Source organism: Prosopis cineraria, unplaced genomic scaffold (genome assembly GCF_029017545.1).
Source record: "Prosopis cineraria cultivar Desert tree isolate PC_DT_omini unplaced genomic scaffold, ASM2901754v1 PC11, whole genome shotgun sequence".
Taxonomy (NCBI): Eukaryota; Viridiplantae; Streptophyta; class Magnoliopsida; order Fabales; family Fabaceae; genus Prosopis; species Prosopis cineraria.
This window is the reverse complement of record NW_026555342.1, coordinates 35,785,717-35,812,852: the sequence shown is the minus strand read 5'-3', so window position 1 is coordinate 35,812,852 and position 27,136 is coordinate 35,785,717. Positions and strand designations below refer to the sequence as shown.

General features: G+C 36.1%; 1 protein-coding gene across 3 annotated transcripts; it reads right to left on the bottom strand.

Moving 5' to 3' along the window:
* Positions 1 to 670: 670 nt before the first annotated feature.
* Positions 671 to 25,470, bottom strand: LOC129286703 (branchpoint-bridging protein). Of its 3 annotated transcripts, none has more exons than XM_054922700.1 (11): positions 25,114 to 25,470; positions 24,888 to 24,958; positions 23,685 to 24,056; positions 23,148 to 23,273; positions 22,998 to 23,037; positions 22,773 to 22,855; positions 21,083 to 21,160; positions 18,154 to 18,201; positions 8,529 to 8,603; positions 2,611 to 2,736; positions 671 to 2,466 (listed from the first exon to the last, which is right to left on the bottom strand). In XM_054922700.1, the coding sequence occupies exons 3-11, from the start codon at positions 23,937 to 23,939 to the stop codon at positions 859 to 861; spliced, it is 2,439 nt and encodes an 812-aa protein (XP_054778675.1). In that variant the 5' UTR covers positions 23,940 to 24,056; positions 24,888 to 24,958; positions 25,114 to 25,470; the 3' UTR covers positions 671 to 858. The 3 variants fall into 3 exon arrangements, with proteins under 3 accessions (XP_054778675.1, XP_054778676.1, XP_054778677.1); XM_054922701.1 differs by having other exon boundaries at positions 22,998 to 23,034; XM_054922702.1 differs by lacking the exon at positions 8,529 to 8,603 and having other exon boundaries at positions 25,114 to 25,469.
* Between the last annotated feature and the right edge of the window lie 1,666 nt (positions 25,471 to 27,136).

Here is a 27,136-nt window from a genome sequence, read left to right as displayed (position 1 = left end):
TTTTTCAGAAATGACGGCACTCCTTCTGAGTCTTTGGACACCTTTCAACATCTACCAATTGGCAATTAGGGAGAGGTGAATGTTAAAAGGTTTCTGCCTTTTTTAAATTTTGATGTAGATCTCGTGTGTATTGATTTATTTTTGACGTAATATGATAGCTCATTTTTCATTTAAAAAAAAAGGAATCATGCGTTATGGGACATTCGAGAAAACTAAAATTTAATAAAGCTTGGGAAACGGAGATCAACAAGGAATACAAGCAACATTAAAAGGATCTTTTAACATCATATCAACTAAGCACTTTCACTAGTAGTTACGGGACTATAGAAAGCATGCTTGTTGCCCATTTTTTGTAGTATTGAAATCTTAAATATAATAAAATATTAACAAAATTCACTGTTTGTGGGACAGTGAAATTAACAGCACCATGAACCCACCAATTCCCTTTTTTTTTATGCTTATTTTTTTATTTTGTTAAAAAGTCAAAACATATTGAAACATTATTTTTATATTATATTTTTAAGATATCATATAATCATATTTTATATTTATATAATTTTCAAATTATCTTTTCATTCTTCACAAGTATTTTTTTTTTTAATTAGAAGTAATGGTAGAATGCTAAATGTGGGCACCTTCCCAATAGGCATTTAAACCTTACTTTGCCACGTTATCAAGAGATTAACCCCTCAACATGAAATATATAAAATACATATTCACATGAACTTAAAGTCGAGAAACATAAAAAACAAGTGAATTGTCGTGCATCACGACGGGCCATTTTCTAGTTAGGATGCTAAAATAAAAGCCAAAAACTAACAATAACTTCGAACTATAGGTCAGCACTGTTCATTTTCCTCACTTTGCTGGATTCTTTTTTTGCTGTGGAGCTGCAACAGAAGTGGGTGAAAAGGGATCATAAATCTGGTCAGAAGGACATAACGGCTTACCAGAAGCCACCAGTTGACCGCTGCCAAACTTCTGATTTGGAGGCAAGGGGATTTCCGGCCATCTCTGAGCAGGATGATTCTGTCGAATCTGCATGGTTCCTGCCCTTAGAGGTCCAGGACTGGGAAAATTTGACATTTGGGGGAATGGAAAAAAATTCCTCATGCCCATTTGTGGCACTGCAGACCTAGGATCAGGCTGACTGGCTAATGGTAATGCAGCGTGTCTGGATGGTATTGGGATGGCACCAGGTCCACCTCCAAAGGGAGCAGCATATGGAACACTTTTAGTTTGATCCACCTGGTTGTGGATTTGTGGTCTCGGAAAGATTTGATTGACAGGTTGATCAGGAACAGGGAGCCCGAAAGATGGTAGCCGAGGATCAAAAGATTGCTCTCTTACACCACTTGGGGTAGCAGCGTTGTGTCTGGAAACCACTTGAAAGTTTGCATTGGGCTGCTGTGGTCGGAAAGTAAAATTTCCAGAATTTTGAGCAGACAAAGATGGTGGATTTCCACCGTTATGATAAGTGGCTCCAGATGCAAAGTTAGGGATACCAGACTGCTGAGATAACGGAAGTGAATTTGGTAGTTTAGGTGAAGGAAATGAACTAGATCCTGATAAATGATTTATAGATGAATAAGTTGGTCTTTGTGGCTGCATAGGCCCCAAAGAAGAGGGCAATCTAGGGAGAGTACTTGCATGATGGGGTGGAAAAGTGGCAGAATGTGATGCATTGGACGCTGGTGGCTTAAATGCAACATCAGGTTGTCCGTGCAGAGAGACAGGTCTATGAGGAGGAGGAACCATTGATGGAGCAAGTTGCTCCATATTGCCAGGACCAGGAGACGCTCCACCTGGTCCTGAAGAGGCACCAAAAGATGTCAATGACTTGTCAGGTACTGATGCAGACAAAATACCAGACATAGATTGAGGCATCAAAGGCACTGATGTCTGATGTCCTGAAACTGAAATATTTGTTGGAATATTTGCTGGAAATGAAACTGAAATATTTGTTAGAATCGATGAAGTCTGCATAGATAACATAGAAGGATTTCCTGGTAGTCCAGTGAGTCCCACAGGACTTGTCTGTGTTATATGTGAATACTGGAAATGTTCTCTTGTTAGTTGTGATTGCACAGCAGGTCGATTTGGAATAACTGAGTCGAATCCAGTGACAGATGCATGCTGAGCGGTAAAAGTTGAGGTGACATTTGACGAATTCATTGATTGTGATGGAAAACGGAGAGGTCTAGAGAGGCCCCTAGGATTTGAAGGAGCTGTATTGCCAGAAGCAAATACTGGGTTTTGAGATGACATGGCTGAAAACCATTGACCGGAGTGTTGAAAATGATCTCCAACCATTTGTGCAACTCCAGCTATTGGGTATGTCATGGCCTGGTTTTCCATTGATACTGAAACGGGGAGAGAAGGGCGATGGTTCACATTTTCACTAGGAATATTAGTGTTGTCCGCAGAAACTGACATTGCAGTTGTGGAAGCAGAAGTCAAATTCCCCTGCACAATTGACAACAACTGTTATTCCAAGTTACAACAATCAAAAAATAACATAACCATGTTGAAAAGGTAAAAATACATGTTAAACCAAAGCTATGACAACCATAAAGCAGAAAGCTTATCATGTAAAATTGTGTAACTTACAGTAACGGAGGTGATTAGCAGTTCAATGATGGACACTGCCGCATCCACTTTTTCCAAACAATCAGCTGATACCAACACATTCATTTCTTCGTAAGTTTTGCAATCACTTCCTGGTCTAATCTCAACCTGAAATTGAAACAATTAAATGACTGGAAAAGTGGGAGCACATGCAAATTTAATAGTTATTTCTTGTCAAGTTAAATTACAAATGACATCAAAATAGTTGACGTCATATGGGCTTTATGGGCCGAAGCCCTATTGCTTTCATGACTTATGTTTCTAGGGTTTAATACGTTAGAATAACCTAGAACCTAAGTGGCAACACATGTAGGGTAAATCAGTTTATGATTTTAGAAGATTTGATTAGATTTAGCAGTTCTCTTTCTGATATTGTAATCTTATATAAAAGGCCCTTATACGCCTGTACATATTGATAAATGAAAGCATGTAATTCTGGCATCAAATTATTCATGGGATCAGAGCAGAAATGATCCGATTTGGATTCCGTCTCAACACTGTAGCCTAGGATGGATATGGTTCATCAAAGAACACAAACCCTATTTCTTCGATGATGACAGCCATGAAACATCAAGCACCAAACGATGCCAACTCCTCAACCATCACCATTCATTGATTGAATGGTCAAAACTACATTGAATGGGTAGCTGGGGTACGTCTCTACATTACAGGTAAAAGGAAGTTCAAGCATCTGAATGGGAGCAAAGCCAAGACTAGCCAAAAATGACACCAGGTTCTCTGAATGGGAAGCTGATGACTTGATTGTGCAGTCTTGGCTCTTGAATTCAGTGACACCAGACACTAGTGCAAGTTTTGCACCATTTCATTTTGCTCAAGAAGTCTGAGAGGCAGCAAGGGACGTGTTTGCTTTGCTGAAAAACCAAGCCGCCACTCTGGAGATTGAGGGTGCACTACAAGATATGAAAAAAAGTACACAAAATGTTACTTAGTATTATACTAACCTAGTTGTTCTTTGGCGATAGCTGGATGTGAAACCCATGAGTGGTTTTGCAATCAAGATGCCACCCACTACTAAAAAATCAAAGAAGAAAAGTGTATCTACAAGTTTCTGTTGGGACTTGACGGAATCTTTGATGGAGTTCGAGGGAGAATTATGAGTCTTGATGTGTTACCCAATTCACTGTGAAACATGAAGAAAGTAGGAAGAAACTGACCTCAAGCATACCCTTGGTAACGGATGATCTTGCTGCTAGTGCCCTTGTGTCCAAGGGTCCTCAAAACAGTGATAACCGAGCGACAAAAAGCAACAAATGGTGTGATCACTATAAAAAAAAGGGGGCCACACAAATGATGAATTTTGGAAAATTCATGGTAAGCCTCCTAACTTCAAAGGAAAAGGCAAAAATCACAATAGTAGGGGATTTGCTACAACCCCAAATAACAAATAAGAATCTGATGACAAATTCAACAAGGAGAACGTTGATTTTCTCCGGAAATTGCTTGACAAGTACAGCACGAATGGCCAATTGGTTGCTTCCAGTAACGTGGCTTTCAAAGGTAATGCAATCTATACACTAAAAACTCCTGTCCATCATAAAAGAATGTGAGTGGTTGATTCTAGAGCTACTGATCATGTGAGGGGTAAGAAGTCTCTTGAAAAACGTAAAACTATGTCCTCACCCCATGTTTATAGGCGGTGCAGATGGAAAATTTATTAAGGTTCTAAGAATTAGTGAAGCATGTGTATTTGGAGGTCTTAGTACTTAAAAATGTGTTATGTGATCCTGATTAAAAATGTAGTCTCCTATCAGTTCCCAAAGCTACTAAGGATCAACAGTGCCATATTGACTTCCCTGCCACTAATAGTTTATTTCAAGGCTTTGGAGTCAAGGAAGGTGATTGGCATTGTTGAGTTGTTAAGAGGGACTTTACTGTTTGGAGGTTCAACCAGACGGACAAAATTTTCCATGCACCTCCCGCTTTGTAGCAACAAAGAAATCTCCAGTTGAGTTTATTAATAAAGATGTCATGTTATAGCACCATAGGTTAGGCCATTCAAATTTTAAATATATGTCTAGATTGTTTCCCAATTCTAATAAGAATTTTCCTTTCTCTCGGGACATTTGTCAAATTTTGAAGCACACGAAAAATTCTTACATCTCCCATCCTCATCAGTTTTCTCAACCCTTTTCCTTGTGGAATTTGAGAGAAAATAATATTTCTCATTGATTTGAATGCTGAGTATGAGCTGACTATATAAACATAAGGAGGAAATAATTACTAATAATGTCTAATAAAACCTAACAAAAATTATACAATATTAAAAAAAAAATACCAAATGTTCCCCACACTCCCCCTCAAGTTGGATGATAGATGCTAATCATGTCCAATTTGCTTATACAATTCTCAAATGCAGGGCCAAGTAACCCTTTAGTCAAAACATCAGCTGATTGCAACTTTGTAGGCAAATATGTCAAACATATAATTCCTTATTCCACCTTTTTTCTTATGAAATGTCAGTCTATCTTTATATGTTTCAACCTGTCATGTTATACTGGATTTAAAGCCATGCTTATGGCAGCTTTATTATCACAATAGAGCTTTCAATGGTGAAGTTGCTTTAACTTGTATTTCATTCAAGACTCGTACCAGCCAGAACTCCTGTGTTATTCCTTTAGCTAAAGCTCTCAACTTAGATTCAGCACTACATCTTGAAACAACTCTTAGCTTCTAGCTTCTCCATGTGACTAGATTACCCCACACAAATGAGCAATAGCAAGAGGTTGACCTTTGATCTGTACAAGTTCCACCCCAATTTGCAATAGTGTAAACTTCTACAGATCTTTGCTCATGTTTTCTAAAGAACAGCCATTTATTAAGAGCACCTTTTAGATATCTCAAAATCCTATAGACTACTTCCATATGACTCTTCATTGGGCAGCTCATATATTGACTAGCTACACTAACGGGGAATGCTATATTTGGCCTTGTATGGAAAAGATATATTAGTTTTCCAACAAGTTTCTAATATCTCTCCTTGTTAGTAGCTTTTTCCTTTTCTTCTTCATACTCCTCATCTGAGTTTTCTTCCTCCTCAAATTCTTTATCTTTTCCATTCTTGTCCTTAGGTTTCTTTTTCAATTTCTTTACCTCAATAAGAGTTTCAATAGATCTACAACCCCACATACCTATCTCAGTAAGAAGATCAAGTATATATTTTCTCTAAAAAACCTAGATTCCTCTCCTTGACCTGACAACTTCCATCTCAAGAAAGTATTTTAGCTTCCCGAGATCTTTGACTTCAATTTCCTTGCCAAGGGCAGCCTTTACTCCTTCTATCTCCTCAAGGTGACCTCCGGTGAGTATTATGTCATCAACATAGACAATAAGGATATATTTCTTGCTTCCCTCAAACTTAACAAACATTGTATAATCCGATAGGGCTTGCTTGCAACTTTCAGACTTTAAGACTCTTGAGAACCTGTCAAACCAAGCTCTTGGTGACTGTTTCAAGCCATATATAGATTTTTCAATTTACAAACTTAATTTGCCCTGTCTTTATCAAACCCAGGAGGTAGAGTCATGTAGACTTTGTCCTACAACTCTCCATTTAGAAAAGCATTTTTTATGTCACGTTGGTGAAAAGGCCACTCAAGATTAGCTGCTACAGACAATAAGACTCTAATAGTGTTCAATTTTGCCATCGAAGCAAAACTTTCTTCATAGTCCAAGCCATATGTTTAGATACACCCACTTGCAACCAAGCATGCTTTGAACTTGTCAAGGGCTTCATCTGCCTTGTTTTTTGGGGCGAACACCCACTTACAACTCACGGTTTTCTTTCCTTTTGGTAGTTGAACAAGTTTCCCTGTCTCATTCTGATAGACTCTGTTTTGCTGGAAAAACCTATAAGAGGAGGTTCAGAAAAATACAAGAAAAGGGAAAGCATCTTTCTAAGGGGTAGAACGTTGACCTTGCTCTCCTTACTCTTAAGGAGGAAGCTAGTCAAACCTAGTATTGATTCATGGTGGTTTTAGGTTGCTTTAGCAGAACTTGGTGTGGGAGACTGTGCACTTTGCTTTTAGGTTATAATAGCCGTTAGTTTCACTTGGGGAGTTAGTCATTACTGTTGGGTTTTGTTCAAGGGAGAGACTGGCTCTCAAAAACCAGAGGGCATGCTTAGATAGCATTGGATGTGTTTGGGTTCCATAGTGGTTGTTGTGAGTTCCGGCTGTAACTTGAGAATAGGGTTTGTCTGAATCAATGAAGTGTCTTTTGTAACATTGATTCAGCCTTTTGGAATTATTATTATCGAACCCCAGTATTTCTCCTGATTTATTGGTCATTAATCTCTATTATTACTGCATATTTATCTGTTCTGCAGTAGAGTCCCATCACATTCTTTTCTAAATCCCTCATTTTCTCCATGACAACACTTTGCCATTCAAGGACGCTTAGAACTTCTTGCATAGTCTCAGGTACCTTCAATTTATCAAGATTAGTAACAAAAGCCTGATATTGAGGAGAGAATGCGTTGTATGAAACAAATCTCTCTATCAAATGGAAAGTACATGAGTGAGGTTGCTTCCGCAAAGCAATAGGAAGATCAAGATCAATAGATTCACTTACTTGTTTTGTACCATCAAGCGTTGGGGTTTCAAGAGTTACCCTAAATTCTAAGTCACCATGAGTTTCTCCTTCAGGAGCTACCTCTAGTGTCGACTCTCTTGATGCTTCAGGTACAAGTTGCTCACTATCTTTTCATTTCTTTTTTCCATTGTAAACTAAAAATTCTCCCTTTTGTGGTCTTTCTACATCTCCTCCTGTTTTCCTGTGTTCCTCAAATTGTGGCATAAGAGGAGATGGTGCTAGAAGGGATGTTGGAAGGGTAGATGAAGGTCATACTCAGGTTTAGCTGGTACAAACCATGGCTTAAGAAGCATTAGTTCTCTGTTAGATTCTTGTTCCCAAGTCTAAAATTGACCTATGCTCTACCCCTGAATTGAAGAATTGAGATGGAATGGAGTAGCTTTATGAAAGGTGACATCAAGGCTAACAAATTTGTGTTTTGTGACAAGATCAAAGCATTTATATCCTTTTTGGGTAAGAGAATAGCCAAGGAATATGCATTTGATGGCTTGAGGTTCAAGTTAGGTGCTTTGGTGGTTATGGACAAAGGTTGTACAATTACATGAAGTGGAAGATTGCTTTCAATATGGGATGTGAAAAAAATACTTTGCAATTTATGGAGAGGAGTTTCAAAGGATAAAATTTGACTGGACATATGATTGATGAGGCAAGTTGCGATCAAAATAGCATCCCCCCAATAAAATTTTGGCACATTATAGGTAAACATGAGTGCTCTAGCAACATCAAGCATATGATGATGTTTCCTTTCCACAACCCCATTCTGTTAAGAGTGTATGGGCACAAGAACTAATACAGACAATACCGTGCATGTGGAGAAAAGTACTCAAAAATTGGTTAAAGTATTTGGTGCCATTATCGGTGTACAAGACTTGGATGGTGGTATTAAACTAGGTTTTGATCATATTGAAGAAAGTCATCAACATGGATGCAGTCTCAGCCTTGTTTCGTAAAAAAAAAACCCAACTAAGACGAGTGTGGTCATTAATGAAGGAAATGAACCATGTGGCTTTAGTACAATTAGGTGTACAGGATGGTCCCCACAAGTCACTATGAATGGTTATGAAAGATTTGGTGGGCATGTATTTGGTTCTAGGAAAGGATGTTTTGTGGTGTTTGGCCAATACATACACCTCACACTGAAAGTCATTTATATTTAGGTTTGGACATAGAGTTAGGAACAAACGTTGAAGGCAATGAAAATTGGGATAACTCATCCTTTTATGCCATAATAGAAAATCATTAACTTTAGAGATAGATGCAAAGTTACCAACAATCGGAGAGTTACCCACTCTGGTGATGGCTTCGAAGTAGAAGTACTCCTCATACTCCTTAGCACTTCTTATTGTCATTCTAGATGATAGATCCTGAAACACACAATGGGATAGAAGGAATTTAGCATAACAATTTGACTGGGTAGTCAATTGAGTGATTGAAAGAAAGTTGCAATCAAGTTTAGGTACATGAAGAACAGATGCCAACACTATAAAATTAGAAATCCGAATACTCCCCTTTCCCGCTAGAGGTGCTACGGAGCCATCTACAAATTTGACTTCAACATTTTCAACACATGGAGTGTAAGTTGTAAACAACTCATGAGAACAAGTCATATCGTCAGAGGCTCCCAAATCAACAATCAAACTATGGCATTGCGAGATGTCTTTTAAGGCCTAAAGAAACATTCTCTTTTGGCAATTGTTGCTTTAGGCCCATATTTTGCCACTAAAACTAGGGTCTCATCTCTGGTCACCTTAATATTTAGAAGTCCAAATAACCACTCCTAAGGCTTTCCATGAGACAAAATCCATATAGCATAGAAGAATCAATAGCCACATCCCAAGAGCACTCCAAACTTCCTCAAACGAACCCTCAAACACACCGTAGGGATAAATGAATGTCGAGCAAGGAGTACCTAGTCGTGAACGAGGCCTAGATCTTGCCAGAAAAGGGTCTACATTGACGGAAAGGGGAGTCGTAGCCAAAATAAAGGTTGCATGTGCTCCTACGCGCCACTAGGCAAGCACTAATGTTGAACCTTCAGGTGGCACGTGTGGCCTACACGCGCCAACAATCATCATGTCCTCTGGGGGTTGCACCAATCGAAGCTATCCGAACACACCTAGGGGGCGATGATAGCCATAACGGTCTCAAACAGCACCTACACTACAGCCATAGGATGCTTTACAGAATACCTTACATGATACATAAGCAAAAAAACCCTAATGATGATTTCGAATCATTTGCTCTCATACCCTCACATTTAAACAACCTAACAATCTCCTCCCAAATACCAAGTCCCTATTTTTTCAAGCCAACCCAATTTTTGGGCTTCAAACAGTGTGGCGCAGACAGGTCCCTATTACAGCTAGGGCCAATCCCATTTTTGAACTTCGAACGAGTATGCAATAATGGGCTTACAGGTCTCTAATGAACCCAGACTCTATACCATGTGCATTTGAGAGAAAACAATGTTTCTCATTGATTTGAATACTAAGTACAAGCTCACTATATATACACAAAGAGGAAATATTTATTAATAATGTCTAATAAAACCTAATAAAGACTATACCAAATATTCTCACAATAGTGATATTTGGGGGCCAGCCCATATCGCATCTTTATCCCATGCAAACTGGTTTGTTACATTCATTGACTATCACATATCGTATCTTATGCAAGACAAGTCTAATTTGTTTAAAATTTTCACAAATTTTCACACCATGATCCAAAATCAGTTTCAACAACCATTAAAGTGCTCAGGAGTGATAATGGAAGGGAGTACACAAGTTCTACCCCACAATCCTCCTCAAATAGGGTATCATCTGCCAAACAAGTTGTGTAAATACATCCTAACAAAATAGGATAGCTGAAAGAAAAAAAATAGACACCTCTTAGACATTGCCCATGCCATAATGTTCACTTACAATGTACCAAAATACTAATAGGGGAGGCCATTTTGACAGCAACTTCCTTAATCAATAGACTACCACCCTAAACTATCAACTTTTAGACCCTACTTTAGATTCTTTCCCAAACTATCCTACCTCACATATGATAACATACCCAAGAGAAGTTTTGATTGTATTGCCTATGTCCACAATGATCATGGAGGGAAACTTGATCCTAAAGCCTTTAAATGCATCTTCCAAGGACACTCCTTCACTCAGAAGGGTTACAAGTGCTATTCTCCTACCCTCAAGAAATTCTCTATCACCATGAATGTTACCTTTGATGATATTATTCTAACCGGTGATGATGCAGCCTTTAGAAACTAAATTTGAGATGAGGGATTTAGGAAGCCGCTTCCTTGTAATGGAAGTGACTAGATCCAATCCAAGAAGGGAATAATGGTATCACAACATAAATACACCCTTGACTTATTTAAAGGAATAGATATTTTGGGCACCAAACCAGCAGCAACTCCTCTGGAACATTCATGCGAGCTAGTTGATAAGGAGGAAGAGGAAAGAGAAGATGGAAAGGAGACAGAATCTAAAGAAAGAACAAAGGGAAAAACCAAAACAAGTTCCCATTGATGCAAAAAGATCTAAAAGACTAGTGGGTAAACTTCTTTATTTATCCCACACACGCCCGAACATAAGCCATGCTGTAAGGGTGGTCAACAAATTTACAAATGAACCACTTGAGGTGCATATGGAGGCGGTTTATAGTATTTTGCACTACTTAAAAATGACACCAAGTAGAGGACTCTACTCTATAAAGGAAAGTTCAAGAAGGGTCAAAGTATTTATAAATATTGATCATGTAGGATTCCTACCAAATAGAAGATCTACCTCTAGATATTGCACTCTTGTTTAGGGAAATCTAGTAACCTAGAGGAGCAAAAAGCAAACAATTGTATCTAGAAACAGTCCACAAGTAGAACTTAGAGCTATTGTTGTTAGAGAGAAGATGATAGAAAAAGCTAATTCATTTCACAGAATTGGTGAAAGAGCAGGATGCAAAATATATCCTAACCTAAACACATGCCTCAATAAGTAAGGGTCATAGTATGTTAACAACTACCCTAGAACTCAGCAACACATAAAAAAACAACAACAACATGATGACATAAAAGACAATAAAGCCCTTAAAATAATAATGTGTAACAATACTCCCCCCTGAGGCAACCAAAAAACATTCGTATCCATAAGGATAGCTATAGAAGTTGGAACGTTAGTATGGAATTGAGTAACAGGAAAACTATGATGCTTCATAATTTTCCTTCCCAATATTTCTTCTGATTCCAACAAAAATTGACCCTGATCGTCCACTGGAAGTAAGGCGGCATTAGTGGGAGCAATTAGATTGACATACCTCTTCAACAAGGAAACATGGAAAACTAGATGCACCCTAGCGTCAAGAAGGAGATCCAACTCATATGCAACTATCCCTATACGCTTCACAACCTTGAAGGGACCAAAGTAGCAAGCAACTACCTTATGTAAGGAAGAATTGTTCAAGATATTATTCTTGAAGGGGTGCATCTTCAAGAAAACCATGTCATCTTCAACAAATTGGCATTTAGATCTGTGCTTATTAACTAGTTGAATCATTTGGTGTTGAGCCTTTAATAGGTGTTGTTTCAAAATCTACACATTGAGCTCATGAGAAAGCAAGTCTGGTCAACTACTTCATTAGGTGAGTCACCCACAATATAAGGTAGATGAGTAGGGAGAGAAACTCCATACATAGCTTCAAAGGGAGGCAGCCTAATTGAAGAGTGACAAGTGGTGTCATACCACAACTTAGCTAGCGGAAGCCATTTTAACCCATTGCTTTAGGAAGTCACCAGTCATGCGACAAAAATAGCAATTCAAGCATCGATTGAGTACCTCAGTCTAGTTGTCGATTTGGGGATGATAGGCTGAAGAGAACTGCAATTGACTCCATACAACCGAGCGAGTTCCTTCCAAAATTTGCCACAAAAAATCGAGTCCTACCGGTAGAGCTGAGAATACGGGTGGGCCCGGCCCTTAAGGGCCTGAGCCCTAAAGCCCGGTTTCCCATTTTGAATCTCATTTCTCAAGCTCGACCCTTATGCTTAAGGCTCAGGGTCAGGCCCACAAGCCCTTTTTCAAAAAATAAAAAAATTAAAATAAAATTAAACATTATAAATTAATTAAAATATTTTAAAATTAAAAAAATTAAAATCCTCATAATTTTTTAGAAATTAAATAACACACATTTAGAAGTCTAGTAATAAAATTTAAATTTTGATTAAAAAACACTTTATTTTTTTTATAAATACACAAACATAATAATTATAGAAAAATAAAAAATATCATAAATTTTATACTATACACTGATATTTATTAAATTATATTAAATTAATTTTAGAATAAATTAATTAATAATAATATAATGCGTGTAGGATTAGGTGAGCAGGTCATTAGTTTCAAATATGTGTTTCACTAAAGGAAATAATAATAATAATAATAATAATAATATAACAAGGCTTGAAGGGCTGCCCAGGCCCGAGCCCTATTTTACAAGACTTATTAAGGCCAAGCCCTCAAGCCCGATTACTTTAAAAAAAAATTATTTTCAAAGTCCGAACACTTATTTAAATAAGGCTTCCAAGCCTAGCCCTTCAGGCCCAACCCTTATTCCCGGCTCTACCTACCGGACACACTAGACTTAGGAAAGTCATGTAACTTAACATTATCCATAAAAACATTGGCCATATCTGCAGCAATAAAGATGCTTAAGAGCCATAAAGTAAGTAGCCTTAGAAAGACGATCAGCTACTGCTAGAATAGTGGTCTTAGAGTAAGACTTGGGAGCTTGCTAATAAAGTCCATCGAAAGCTCCAACCAAATAAGCTTAGGGATGGGCAAGGGTTGAAGAAGTCTCGGAGAAGCCACTAGCTCAGGCTTAAAGCATAGGCATGTGGTTCATTGGATTGGCGCACAAAGTTATGAACATCCTTCTCCATTCCCTTCTAATAAAAGAAAGAAGCTAGTCTTATATATGTTGAAGTCTTACCAAATTGCCCTCCTATGCTATTTGCATGAAAAAAACTCAAGTAATTCCTTCGTAACTCCACGTTCAACCCCAGCCACAAGCTTACCTTTTTGCTTCAAAAATTGATGCTCCCAAGTGTATATGGGATTAAAAGAGGGGTCACTTTCAAGAGTCTTAACTAGTTGCTATAAACGCTCATCAAGGAGCCAAGAATCATTTACTCTATCATAAAGAGGCAAGATAGGTGTTGAAAGGGCCAAAGAAACTCCATCAGAGCACCAACATAAAGCTAGTTGCTGCATCGTCACTATCCTTACAATACAAAAATCTCATAATCCAATCCCTACAACTTATGAAGCCACTTGCATTGTTCTTGACTCAAATCACACCATTCGAGGAGATGTTTCAAGGGCAAATGATCATTTTTTATGAAAAAATTACATCCCCAAAAGTAAGATGCCATTGTTTGACATGAAAACAATGGCCATAAGCTCATGCTTATATGGATTGTTGCCTCTTGAGTGGAGACAAAGCATTACTAGCAAAAGCCAAGGGATGACCATTTCAGGATAATATAGCTCCTAACACATCCCAAAGCTTCCAAGTTAGGTAGAGCAAGAACTAGAGGAGAGACCATAACGCACTTAAGAGAGTCAAAAGCAGCTTAGGCCTGTTCAAACCATACAAAGGTTCATTTTTCCTCAACAATTTAGTTAAGGGGCTGCTAATAGAACCATAGCTTTAAACAAAATGCTAACAGTAACAAGTAAGCCACAAAAACCCTCTCAACTCCTTAACAGTAGAAGGAACTGGCCAAGAAGCAATTGCCTCTAACTTCTTTGGGTCTACCTCAACTCCCTTGGCTATGATCAAATGGCCAAGATAATTAATCTAAGTTGTAGCCAAGGTACATTTAGAGAACTTAGCCACAAGGTAGTGCTTCCACAAGGCTAATAATGTTTCCCTTAAATGATCTAAATAGGCTACCCAACTAGTACAGTACACCAAAATGTCATCAAAAAATACCATAATGAATTTCCATAAGAAATGCTTGAATGCCAAATTCATAAGCCCTTAGAAGGGGGATGATACATTCATGAGACCAAAAGGCATAACCATAAACTCATAGTATTCATGAGTAAAAAATTGTTTTAGCAATATTTATCTTTCATCTGGATTTGATGATACCCAACCCTTAAATCTAGTTCAGAGAAGAATCAGGTCCCTATAAGTTCGTCTAAGAGTTCCTCTATAACTGGAATTGAAAACTTATTCTTAAAAGTGGCCTCATTTAGCTTTTTATAATCCACACAAAAATGACATGACATGACTTGCCTTTGAACTAAACACAAGGGCTGCAAAGGAGCTATTGCTCTCTCTAATAAGTCCATTATGGAGCATCTACTGAACTTGTTTCTCAATCTCAAACTTTTGTACAAGCCCATAACGATAAGGCCTACAACTGATAGGTTGATCCCCTTTAATGGGATTGAATGATCAAATGCACTAGAAGAAGGAAGTGTAGAGGGCTCAGTAAATACATCCATGAAAGAATCTAAGAGACATTGTAATTGCAACTGTTGATCAATAGAAAGAAAGTGGTAATTGTAGCTAAAAGTGGTGTGGCTCATGAATCAAGTAAAGATGATTGCCCGAAAACATATCTTGACTAGATAGAGAGGCTGGGGAAAAAAAATTGATCCTTATATCCATTGCCTTTCAACACGATCAGCTTGTCATTCTTCTTGAATTCAAATAATTGTTCATCCATATCCTTAGTGAAGTGACCCATAGTCTCCAACCGCTATGCTCCAAAAATCATGTCATATGCCCCAATTTTCATGACCATAAAATCAAAATAGAAGAAAGAATCTCCCATGATCCATTTCAAGTCTAAGCAATATAGGGGCATGACTGAAATCGAATGCCCTCCTCTTGAATTTTTAACTTTAGTCTTTTAGCCAACCTATCATCAATCACATTATGACTACTTCCCGTATCGATTGAGATAATTACCCTCTATCTCTTAAAATGATTGAGTAATCTTAAGGTAGACATGCCTTCTTTTCCCTCCATCACATTAATCATCCCAATGGGTTCCTCTAGCTCAACATTTCTTGAGCATCTACGAATTATTCACAGTCGCCTTCCACCAACAGAGCAAACACTTGTGATTCTTTACAATGATGCATGCTACTTTATTTGTCTCCGCACCAATAGCATAACCCTTGGCTATGTCCTTTGTCTAGCGCATGGATAATGGTCTTGAGGGCTTGGACAACACTACACTCATCATAATGGTTGAAAGGTTCATTTTGAGCCTATAGAGTAATGGGGTTGGAGTTGGGGTAGGTTTAGCACTTAGGTCGGGTTTATGACTTGAAGAAAAAGAATACCCAAGTTGCAACACTAAAGACAAAGCAACTTTGATAGGATTGAATCTGCAAGTCACCGTCAAGCTTAAGGCATAGTTGTGGATGGCACCAATTATCACCATCTAACCATCATGCTGGCTAAGGAAGTTGGTTGGAGACTCAAAACACTCTGCTGAACGTCGTTACATATCCTCCCAATGAAGCAATTCATAACGACTTCTTTAGATAAATTCACTTTGTGAGCAACTCATCAAACTTTTCCTCATAATGCTCAACAGAATCCTTCAATCTAAAGTTTTTTAACGACAATCATCAGATTCTCATCCTCGATGTCCCCAAATTTAGCTTCCATCTCAAAAATAAGCATCCCAAGAGAGCTCAAATAAGCGTCCCTACTTGATAAAGGTTAGGTGCCAATGCAAAGCACACTTTTCCAGATGTATGCTCAAGAGACGAATTCGATGTTCAACAAGGGTTCATCAACATCAAAAAACTAACGACAACGATAAGCCCATCATCTAAAATCAATACCATCAAACTTAGAAAACTCTACCCTGCTATGCTTGGTCAAAACAGAGCAAGAGGATGTTGGTGTTGGACACAATCCTTGGAAAGAGCCAAACTAAGGTGGACGGGTGAGTATACGAGGGTAAGGGGTTGCTGCTGAAGGGTCACTAGTCGTGAAAATTGTGGAGGAGGGGCAATGTAGGTGGTAGAGGAGAAGAGGTCATTGGTCGAGGTGGTGAGGGTGGGACAGATGGATTGTTGGAAGGCTCACCAACCTCAAATGTACGATAACGAACAAGCTGATTGATGAGCATAGAAAACTTCGCCGAAATGTCATTCAACTATGTAGAAAACTAAGTCATGGTCTGTTTCATTTCAAAAATCTCCTAGGTGTGTTTGTCCAAAACTTGTTGAGTGCTTTGGACCAAGGAAAATTGCATCTCCCGACGATGTTCGATATCACCAACGCCTTTAATAAAGGACTGCATCTCCAGCAAAACAATGGCCAAAGAGACAGCTCTTATACCTTAATGTTAGAGAGAAGAAGATAGAAGAAAAAAGGCTAATTCATTTCACAAAATTGGTCAGGGAGCAAGATACAGCATACATCCTATCCTAGACACGTGCCCCAATAGGTAATAGTACTAGTCTATCAATAACTACCCTAGAATTCAACAACCCATAAAAGACAACAATAATATGGCATAAAAGACAATAAAGCCCTCAAATAACAATAACGTGTAACACTTGCACATGGAGCAGAATCAAAAGTTAACTATCAGATCTGATGGTGTAGCAGTGAATAAAGAAAAATATCCAAAGCTGGTAGGAAAGCTGAATTTACTTATCTCACACGCGACCTGATATCTATTTTCTTGTGAGTGTGGTAAGTCAATTTGCCAACTGTCCACAAAAAGAACACATGGCTGCTCTCTATCGGATACTCAGATACCTAATGAAGACCCCAAGTTTGGGCTTATTCTTCGCAAAAGGTGATACTAGGGGCATAGAATTATTCACAGATGCAAATTGGGCTGGTTCAAAAATAGACAGATGATCAACTACAAGATATTGCTCATACATTTGGGGTTATCTGGTAACTTGAGAAGTAAGAAACGACCAGTGGTTTTGAGAAGCTCCACTGAGTTCGAACATAGAGCGCTTGCCCTAGGAACTTGTGAAAGAATGTGGATTATTAGACTTCTAAAAGAACTTAAAATTGAGACAATTGGACCAATCAAAGCATGGTGTGACAATATGTCAACAATCAAGATCGCAAACAATCCTATACATCATGATCGCACAAAGCACATGGAAATCGATTGACACTTCATCAAAGAAAAGTTGGACACAAAGTTGCTTGATTGTCATACATCCCTTTAGGAAAACAAATTGCAAATGTGATGACTAAAGCACCAACTCAAGAGAAATTTGAAGCATTTAGGAGCAAGCTGGGAATGATCAACATCTACTCACCAGCTTGAGGGGGAGTGTTAGATGTGGGCCTTCAGTCTTATTGGGCTTAGACCCACACGACACAAAACCAAGGGTTTTTTTCCTTTTTTAAGATAATAACGTTTTTTTTTCCTTTTATATTCTGTAATTAGTTTTATCTTTATTAGATTAGATACTATAGCAATGATTTGAGGGATCCGAATCAGATTATCCTCTCCTTCCCTCATCTATATATGTACCTCGATTCAATTCAGTAAAATACAAGGAATTATTCAGTAAATATTTACAATTAACATTGCATGGGCTTATTAGGCCCAAGCCCTATTACTTTCATTATTTATGTTTTTAGGGTTTAATCAATTCCTAGGACCTCAGTTGCAACACATCTAGGGTAAATCAGTTTATGATTTTAGAAGATTTGATTAGATTTAGTAGTTTTCTTTCTGATATTGTAATCTGACACAAAAGGTCCTTGTATACCTGTACATATCGATAAATGAAAGCAACTAATCATGGCATCACATTATTCAAAAAGAAAATTGAAAGGCATAACAGTAAAAAATGATTCTTATCAAAATATTGTCTAAAACAAGCTATCGATTAGCAAACTAACCTTCTCTCCTGCTTTGATTCCATGAACTTCAATCTTGGCTCCAGTTTCCTGATCCACATAGAAGAAAAAAAAAAGTAATCTTTTAATTCATATATATATATATATATATATCAATTCAATTATCTCAATTAGCAAAACATACAGCCTGCATACTGCAGATCCATGGAATTTTGGAAGAGAAAAATGCTTTTCATCTCAATATCAAGATACAACCGTATATATAAACACATTAGAGGAAAAAACAATAAAATCAAGTAAAGCCTAATAACTCTAGATAATGTATGCTAATCATTTCCAACTTGCTTATAAAATTCTCAAAAGCAAGCTTAAGTAGCCCCATAGTTAATACATCAGCAACTTGAAGATTGGTAGGCAAAGAATTCAGATGTATGATTCCCTTTTCCACTTTTTCTCTAATGAAATGTCTTTCCACCTCCACATTTTTATATCTTGCATGCTAAATAGGATTTAAGAACATACCAATAACAACCTTGTTATCATTGTAACTTGTGTCTCAATCAAGACTCATTTCAACCATAGCTCTTCCATTATCCCCTAACTCGTTTCTATAAGCTACATCCATATGCTTCTCCTTTAGCTTACTCATGTATCAACTAGCTACACTTATTGTGAAGGCTATATCAAGTCTTGTGTGAGAAAAATAAATTAGTTTCCCAACAAGTCTTTGATATCTTTGTTTATCAGTAGTCTCTTCCTTCTCATTTTCTCCTTCAGCATCACCATCAAAGTTATCTTCCTCTTCTTTTGACTCTTCCTTACCATTCTTCTTAGGCTTCATTTTCTTCTTTCTCAAGACCACAAGAAGAATTTCCTTGGATCTACAACCTAGCATGCCTATCTCTTTTAGAAGATCAAATATTCTTCCTCTTAGATACATAGATATCTTACTTTGACCTTGCAACTTCCACCCCAAGAAAGTATTTCAAGTTCCCAAAATTCTTGACTTCAAATTCTTTTCCAAGAGGGGTCTTTATTCTTGCTATTTCTTCAATATGATCTCTTCTTAGGGTTGTGTTGTCAACATACACAATAAGAATGAAGTTCTTATCTCCTTCAGCCTTAACATACATCATATGGCCTGGCAATCCCTATTTAGAGCCTTCTGTCTTAAGAACTTTCAAGAACCTACCAAACCATGCCCAAGGAAATTGTTTCAAGCTATTTAGGGATTTCTTCATCCCGCATACTTGGTTAGTTTTTTTTATCAAACCCCAGGTAGAGTCATGTAGACTTCTTTTAGTTCTCCATGAAGAAATGCATTCTTGATATCAAGTTGATAAAGTAGCTATTTTAGGTTGGCTTCCACGTATAATAGAACTCTAATGGCGTTCGGTTTTGCCACTAGTGCAAAAGTATCATTGCAATCAAGGCCATATGTCTAAGTAAACACTGGCTACCAAAAGCGCCTTTAACTTGCAAGAGTACCATTAGCGTTATATTTTGGGGTAATGACCTATTTGTAGCTAACAAGTTTCTTGCCTCTAGGCCTTTCAACAATCTCCAATGCTCCATTCATCTATAAAGCTTTCATTGCCTCCATAACTACATTTCTCCATTCTAGTATTTCCAATGCCTCTTAGATGTTGTTGGGAATGCTATCTTTATCCAAGTTGGTGATCAAGGCCCAATATCTAGGAGAGAAACCTTGAAGGACAAATGCTACTGTATTGGATACAAGGTACAAGATCAAGGTTGCTTCCTGAGAGCAATAGGTAGATCAAGATTAGTAGATTCATTTTCAAGTTCTAGAACATCTTACTCATTAGATAAAGTGGTCTTTGGGAGTTCAACAATAATCTGAGGTTTTAAGGCACCTAGCTTTAGGAATTACCTCTAGTGTTCATTCTCTTGGTGCTTCAAGTACCAGTGGCTCACCATTTTTTTATTTTATTTTCTTTCGAGTATAAAGAGACAACTCTCCTTGTTCCAATCTTCCTACATCTCTCCCTGTTTTCTTGTTTTCCTCAATTTCTGGCACAAGAGAATGGACTAATAATGGAAGATTGAGATCATGCACTGTGAACTAGGATCAAGCATAATTGAACAAGATTCAAGGAAGTTTGAAGTGATATCTGTCTTAGGTTCCTATTGGAATCCAAATGAGAAAATACAGTAAGGGAATAAAGTTAATTAATTTAGGTTGTAAGAATCTTACTACAATAAACTAACTAACAGTTTGGAGAATTTCCAAATATTATCAGAATATCAACTTGTCATTCATAATACTGATCGTACATGTTTATATTAGAAAACGCATAGTAGTTACAATAACTGCTATATGACACTTGCTAATCCTAATGAATTAACAGCACAACACTAAGATGATAGCACAACACTTAAAATACACTGCAAGTCTAAAATACTGACAACACAACATATTTAGTTAAATAAATAACTTCCTTATCCAATGAAGGTGTTTCAAGTCTAGGTTGCTTCTTCCTGCTGTACAATAACAGTGGATTGTTATCAGTTCATCACTCTCCCAAGTCTAAAATTCACCCAAACTTTCATCCTTAATTGAAGGCTTGGAATAAAATGGGGCATCCTCAAGGGGGGGAAAAAAAACTAACGTCAATACAAAGAGGCATTTAGATGGGGTATCCTCGGGGCAAAAAAAAAATAATAATAACAACATCAATACAAAGAGGCATTTAGAAACAGGATCATAACATTTGTATCCCTTTTGAGTAGGTTAGTAACCCAAGAAAAGACATTTAACTGCATAAGGTTCGAGTTTAGGACTTTGGTGAAGGTGAACATATGATGTACAGCCAAAAATATGCAATATCTCCTGATAAATGCTATACAACAATAACTAATACATACACAATATTCTCACAAGATCATTAATATTACCTTTAACACAAGCTAGAATGAATAATAAGAAAAAAGAACTGAAGACTATTACCTTTTCTAGACGCTTATGATTATCACCTTCAGGCCCATATATTAGGCCGATAAAATTGAATCTAGGATATTCTTTTACCTGTATAAATCATATTGCACATAGAATCATGAATAACTAGAGCATTAGAGCTTCACACTCAGATAACTTGGACATCATTTGACAAATTACAACAGATCGTTTTCACATTAAACTAGAGAAATGCATCCCAATTACATAGAAGTTTTGAAGTGTAGAAGGCACTTGATATTGGAAAAAATAAAAGTGTAGCATGTAGCTTAAGAAAAATTTAATAAAATATTTAAACTTACATGAATAGTAATAGGATTCAAATTTATATTAATATATTGATATTAATTGAAGCACCAAAGGAATGTGAAAGCATAAGTCAGAAGTGAGAGATGTCGTTTAATAGTATCTACTCTTTAGTGCAATAACTATATCCTACTACTAATATTGCAATTGTCAAGAAGGATGTCAAAGTTATAACACAGATGCATACAGTAAGCAAAGATCAAGTCAAGGGACAGTCCTAGCTCTTTTGAGATATTATTACCATGCAGATAATGACTAATTCTACAGAGTTTCTACTCTATTTAAGAGTCCAGCTCAATCACACATGCATATCATGAATACAAGAAGTTTCCAATATCATCTCAACTCTCAAGACTATAACGTGCAAAGACATGAACCTTCAAGAAAGCAACCACGGATTATTTATTGTAGATAAGAGAAAAATGAATGCGACACACATCCGTGGACTAAACTAGAAAAAATAAGAAATATCAAGTATTTCAAGAACAAAATTATTGTTTCTCATTGACCTTCATATTTCTAATGATAAAATTGTGCAGTTGATTTTCTTTCAGAAGAAAATTCTTTCCTCCACATTCTTTCTTAGAATCCAAATTTGAGAAAGGTGATGTTTTCAGTAAATTAATGCTCTTTCCAATACTTGTCACAGCCAAAATAGAACATGCATGGTTTAAAAAAGATTATAGGAACAAATTTATTATGACATACTTGTCACATTTCAATTGTTGTGACATTGCTCAAATCAAATGCACCAAGCCATCAATGTTTAAGTTAGGATCAAACAAATTAACAATCGATGTTAAAGTTAAGATCAAACCAATTAACAATCTCATAGGCATTGAAAACAATCTCATCCTAATACTTTTCTTGAAAATCATCACATCAACTGAGATCTCGTGAAACAATAAAATAAGGCCCAAGGAACATCAACCTTGCCCTGAATGATCATAGATGACATAAATTTAAAAATAAAGAGAAATACTCAAAATTTCTAGTTCATCAATATGACAGGCACGCAGACAATAAAGTAAGGTCAAACCAATTAACAATCTCATAGGCATTGAAAACAATCCTAATCTTTTTCTTGAAAATCATCACATCAACTGCGATCTCGTGAAACAATAAAATAAGGCCCAAGGAACCTCAACCTTACCCTGAATGATCACAGACGACATAAATTTTAAAATAAAGAGAAATACTCAAAATTTCTTGGTTCATCAATTAAAGGAGAAATAGAATTATACACCCATGACAGGCACGCAGACAATAAATTAAGATTTTGGAAATGCACCTTTATTTTCCATCAAAAGTACAAGGAATCAACAATGGCATTTAAATAGAAAGGAGATCCAACAGAATTTCTGGAATTGATACTTACAGGCAGTGGGACACTGGCTTCTTTCAACAATAGTTTAAAACCAAGTGGAGGCTTGTAACTTGGATCTAATCTTAGTATTTCACCTGGATATTATTTAGATCAAGATTATCCCAAATGTACAGCATATGAATTTAAGGAATGACCAAAAAAAAAAAAGGATCTTTTTGTCAATGGGTGTCTGCGCGTGCATGTGCAAAGAAAAGATACATTTCAAGGAACACAAACCTATTGCTGCCTGCTTTTCATGCTCAAGCATTTCTGACTTCTTAGATAGTTTATCCATATAAAAAAAAAATTACACATCAGTAACTTAAATAAGAAGTAAACAGGTAGCAACAAAAATTACATGCAGAAGAGAACAGTGTCAATGGTAACCTTGCTGTCAATTTCAGTATCAGCGTAGCTATGAACTAGATTTTTAGCTTCTAATGATGAGTCTTCAGTATCCTCAACCTCTGACTTTTGTGATTTTAGCTGATGTGTAATTTGATCCACTCGAATCTAGAAAACAGAGAAGCGGTATCAATTATTGACAGCGTAAGAAAGAACCCACGCTCAGCTGATTATTTACCCATTGGCTCCAACTTGTAAGGAAATTTTAGAAACTAGCAGACAAGTATTGTACATTCCACATTGAAGCACATTTAGCAATGAACCCATCCGTACCAATCTTAATCAAACCATTTTTTATAACAAAAGTAAATGATGATGAAAAACAAATGAAAGCGGTGGCACACAAACATGTGACTGTTTCACTCAAATCCATAAAGCAACAAAATGAAATCTAAACCTTTCAAAAATAATATATTAAAGAAACTAATAATGGAATATATGTAAGAAAACCGATATACCAAATGTAAAATTAGAACAGGAATGCCAATAAAAATTGATTTTAAGAATTCCTAAAAGGACCTTTAAAGCTAAAGTTCTTCCCCTTCTGACAGCTGCATCCTGTGTCAGATCAGGTCCCCATTTTGTTTTCCTATGCATTTGTTTAGAACTTTCTTCTTTGGTAGTTCCAGTGGCCCCATGATTCTTAGCCCCCTTGAAGATTGGAACTAACGAGCCTGATAATTTGTTTTTAGGGATAACAAATCCAGATTTGGCAGCAAGCATGGAAAGCTTTTGGCCACCAGTAGGTGCAGCAGATGAATTGACCCCAGACATCTTGATTACGTAAGGTTCAGCGGAAAGATGTTGAATCAACCTTTACATATATTCCCTCAACCAGCCACTCAGCACGAGTCAAACAAGCAAAACATCGGCAACAAGAGCAAAGTAAACCTGCAATGGCACCACATTAGTTGTCACTTAGACAAATGAAAAACAGGATCAATCCAAAAAGATGCATTGATTATGATAATATCCAGTAGTTCCACCATATGATGTGCAATGCAGTTCGCTAGACAGTAAAATCAAGAAAGACCATAAAAATACTGAAGTTGGAAATTGGATAATCAAGTGAGGTTTTGGTACATCACAGTTTAGTGTCATAAACTCATAATTGATGCATGTTTGGCAACAAGTTTATTTCAGAAGAATTAGTGCTTCCCCATGATCAACTTGATATAAATTCATTTCCCCACCATTTCTCTAAGACAAATAGTCATTATAGAAAAAATAATCAAATGTTCCAAAGGACATACTAACCGTAAAAACATACCACATAAAAGAAAGATAAAAATTATTTAAATCCAACTTATGACACAAAAAGTTGTACAAATCAACATCAGGGCTCATGCATGCGTCTTATATAGATGCTAGAAAAAAAATACTTACAGCAGAAAGAAGACAATCAAACTGTCACAGTATCACATCATACCAAAATTAATGGAAATGATAAATAGGATAAAAATGAATAACAAAGTACAGTCAAACACAAGATAAATCTCACCCATTTTTTGCTGGATACTTCTTAAAGTAGGCCTCGCATATACTTAAAAAGTAGTGAAAAATATCGATTATTTGACAGATTCTAGAGACCAAAAATACAAGGCAGCGTTCTTTTACATACATCTTTGAGATTCAAGAGAAAGTTCTAGGTCAAGATATTCAGGGAGCAAAGGATTGTGAGTTTAGTAATATGTAATAAAAACGGATAATGTTCAAAATCACCTTCAATTAACAGGAAGCCTCAATAATGCCTTTGGTGCATATTTGTTTTGCTTCCTAAGCCTACATTTCTCCTGCTCAAATTGAATTAAATATGAGCTTGTTACAAAATAAAATGTGCAATATTTCTCCTGCACAAATCACCTAACCACATCTGCTAGCGCCGTAGCAGCCAAATAACAAGCATGCTTTAGTATCCTACTCGTATTCGCTCAGATCATTTCCATACCAGAATAAACCGATGATGCCTTCAAATAGATTCATCGTCGTGCCCTGCGACGCAGTATTTGAAAGATGTATATAACGATCTTGAGAGAAGCAGCCTGGAATCGGCTTCAACCAGCAGCTTCTCCAGAATCCGGCGAGTTTGAGAACTCTTCAACAGTGAAAGATTGAAGGCGGCAACAAGAACCGAAAGCAGAGCTACAGTGACTGAAGTTGATTGAAGACAAGACAAGGCTCCGTTGACTGAAATCGATGGAGGTTAATGGAGGTTGAAGGAGAGCGAAGAAGGTGAAGGTGAGAAGAGCGACTGCGCGAACGTGCAGTGCAAAGAAAAAAGTGGAGAACTGGGGCGATGCGAATGAATTGAATTATCCTTGGAGAAACTGGTGACTCCTCAAAAAATTTAAAAAATATCAGGATTTTTGGATAGAATTAAAACAAAATATATAACTGAAAGTGAAAAGATTCAAAAGTTCCCAGCAAAAGAAAGAAAAAAATAAGACAAGCGATATTAATAAATTAATAAATAAAATTAAAAAATTAATAATTAATAATTTTGCATTTAGAATAAAATGATTGAATTAATATGATAATTGATAGGTCATGTAATTTATAATTAATATTGGTAAATTAATAAGTAAAAGTTAGATAATTAACAATTAATATTAATATGATTATTAACAGGTAAAGTCATGTAATTTACGACTGATATTGATAAATTAACAAGTAAAATAAGAAAATTAACAATTAATGATAATATTTTGTGATCAAATTGAGTAAACAAATCTTATAAAGGATTCACAATTTAAGTCAATTAGTATTAATAAGTCATGTTGACAAATTAATAAATAAAGTTATGAAATTAATAAGTGACATTCTTAATATTATGAGATCACGTAATTAACTAGTTAACTATTTAACAAGTATTGTAACAAAATTAACAAGTATAAGTAAGCAATTAACAAATAAAGTTAGGTAGTAAACAAGTACTTGTTAATTTTGTAGAAGGGCATTTTAGTCTTTTTAGTCATCAATTTTATTTCAATTTAATCCAGCAATAATGAAAAGAATTTTTCATTTTTGTAGACCAATTGGAAAATATTTATCTTCTCTGGTCCTTAGTTGAAATTCTCCCCATTATTTAAGGGTCACTAAGGCAAATTAATATCAATTAAGGACCAAAAAATTATTAAAATCTCACTACAAAATCAAGGGATTGATCTAAAAATAATTTTTATAGAAAAAAACTATAATACCTTTTCTATTTTTTTTATTTTTTAAAATTTGTTAATTAGCAAATAATTTCTTGTTAAATGCTAATGCATATTTGTTAATTAACGAACTGCTACTTGTTGAAACATAAGACACTTATTCATTTCCACAATCATATTCTTTCAAATTTTTAAACTTGTTATTTAACAAATGACTGCTTGTTAAGTAAAAAAGAAAGATGGGGGTATTATAATCTTTTCTTATCTAGAATTATTTTTAAATCAATTCCTTAGTCATGTAGTGATATTTTAAAATCTATTAATTTTTGATTGATATTAAATATCCTCGATGGTCTTTGAATTATATTTTCCCATAATTTTTTAGTCCAAATTGCTTGATAACCAATTTAGATCATCCTAAAAAAAATTATTTTGAATTCATAAATTATAATAAATAATTTCATTTTTCATCTAGATCAGCTCCTATTTAACTCAATGTAAAAACGATTTTCCACCTTAGTTATGATATAACCAATTTAAAAAGTTAAATTTTTTTACAAATATTTATAAATATTTTCACCAATTATATAATGATCAAAAATATAATGTTAAATGTGTTTTTTGCACTAGTGTAAAGGTCATATAGTATTAATTACAATTGAATTCTAATAAAATTTATTATTTAGAATTTTAAAGTTCTTGTTTTCTTCTTGTATCTTAGGTGGCACTAACAAAGCTTACAACTTATTATTGGATGTCTTTCTCAAGCATAAAAAATTATAAATAAAAGCCATATCACTAATGATTATCTAGTTA

What these genes read in the sequence shown, in the direction of transcription:
- LOC129286703 (XM_054922700.1), bottom strand. Translation starts at nt 23,939, where the DNA reads ATGTCTGGGGTCAATTCATCTGCTGCACCTACTGGTGGCCAAAAGCTT. An exon ending in GAAGAACTTTAGCTTTAAAG is followed by an intron (nt 23,274 to 23,684) that starts GTCCTTTTAGGA and finishes TCTGTTTTCTAG; the next exon opens with ATTCGAGTGGATCAAATTAC. An exon ending in AAGCCAGTGTCCCACTGCCT is followed by an intron (nt 21,161 to 22,772) that starts GTAAGTATCAAT and finishes TGATTTATACAG; the next exon opens with GTAAAAGAATATCCTAGATT.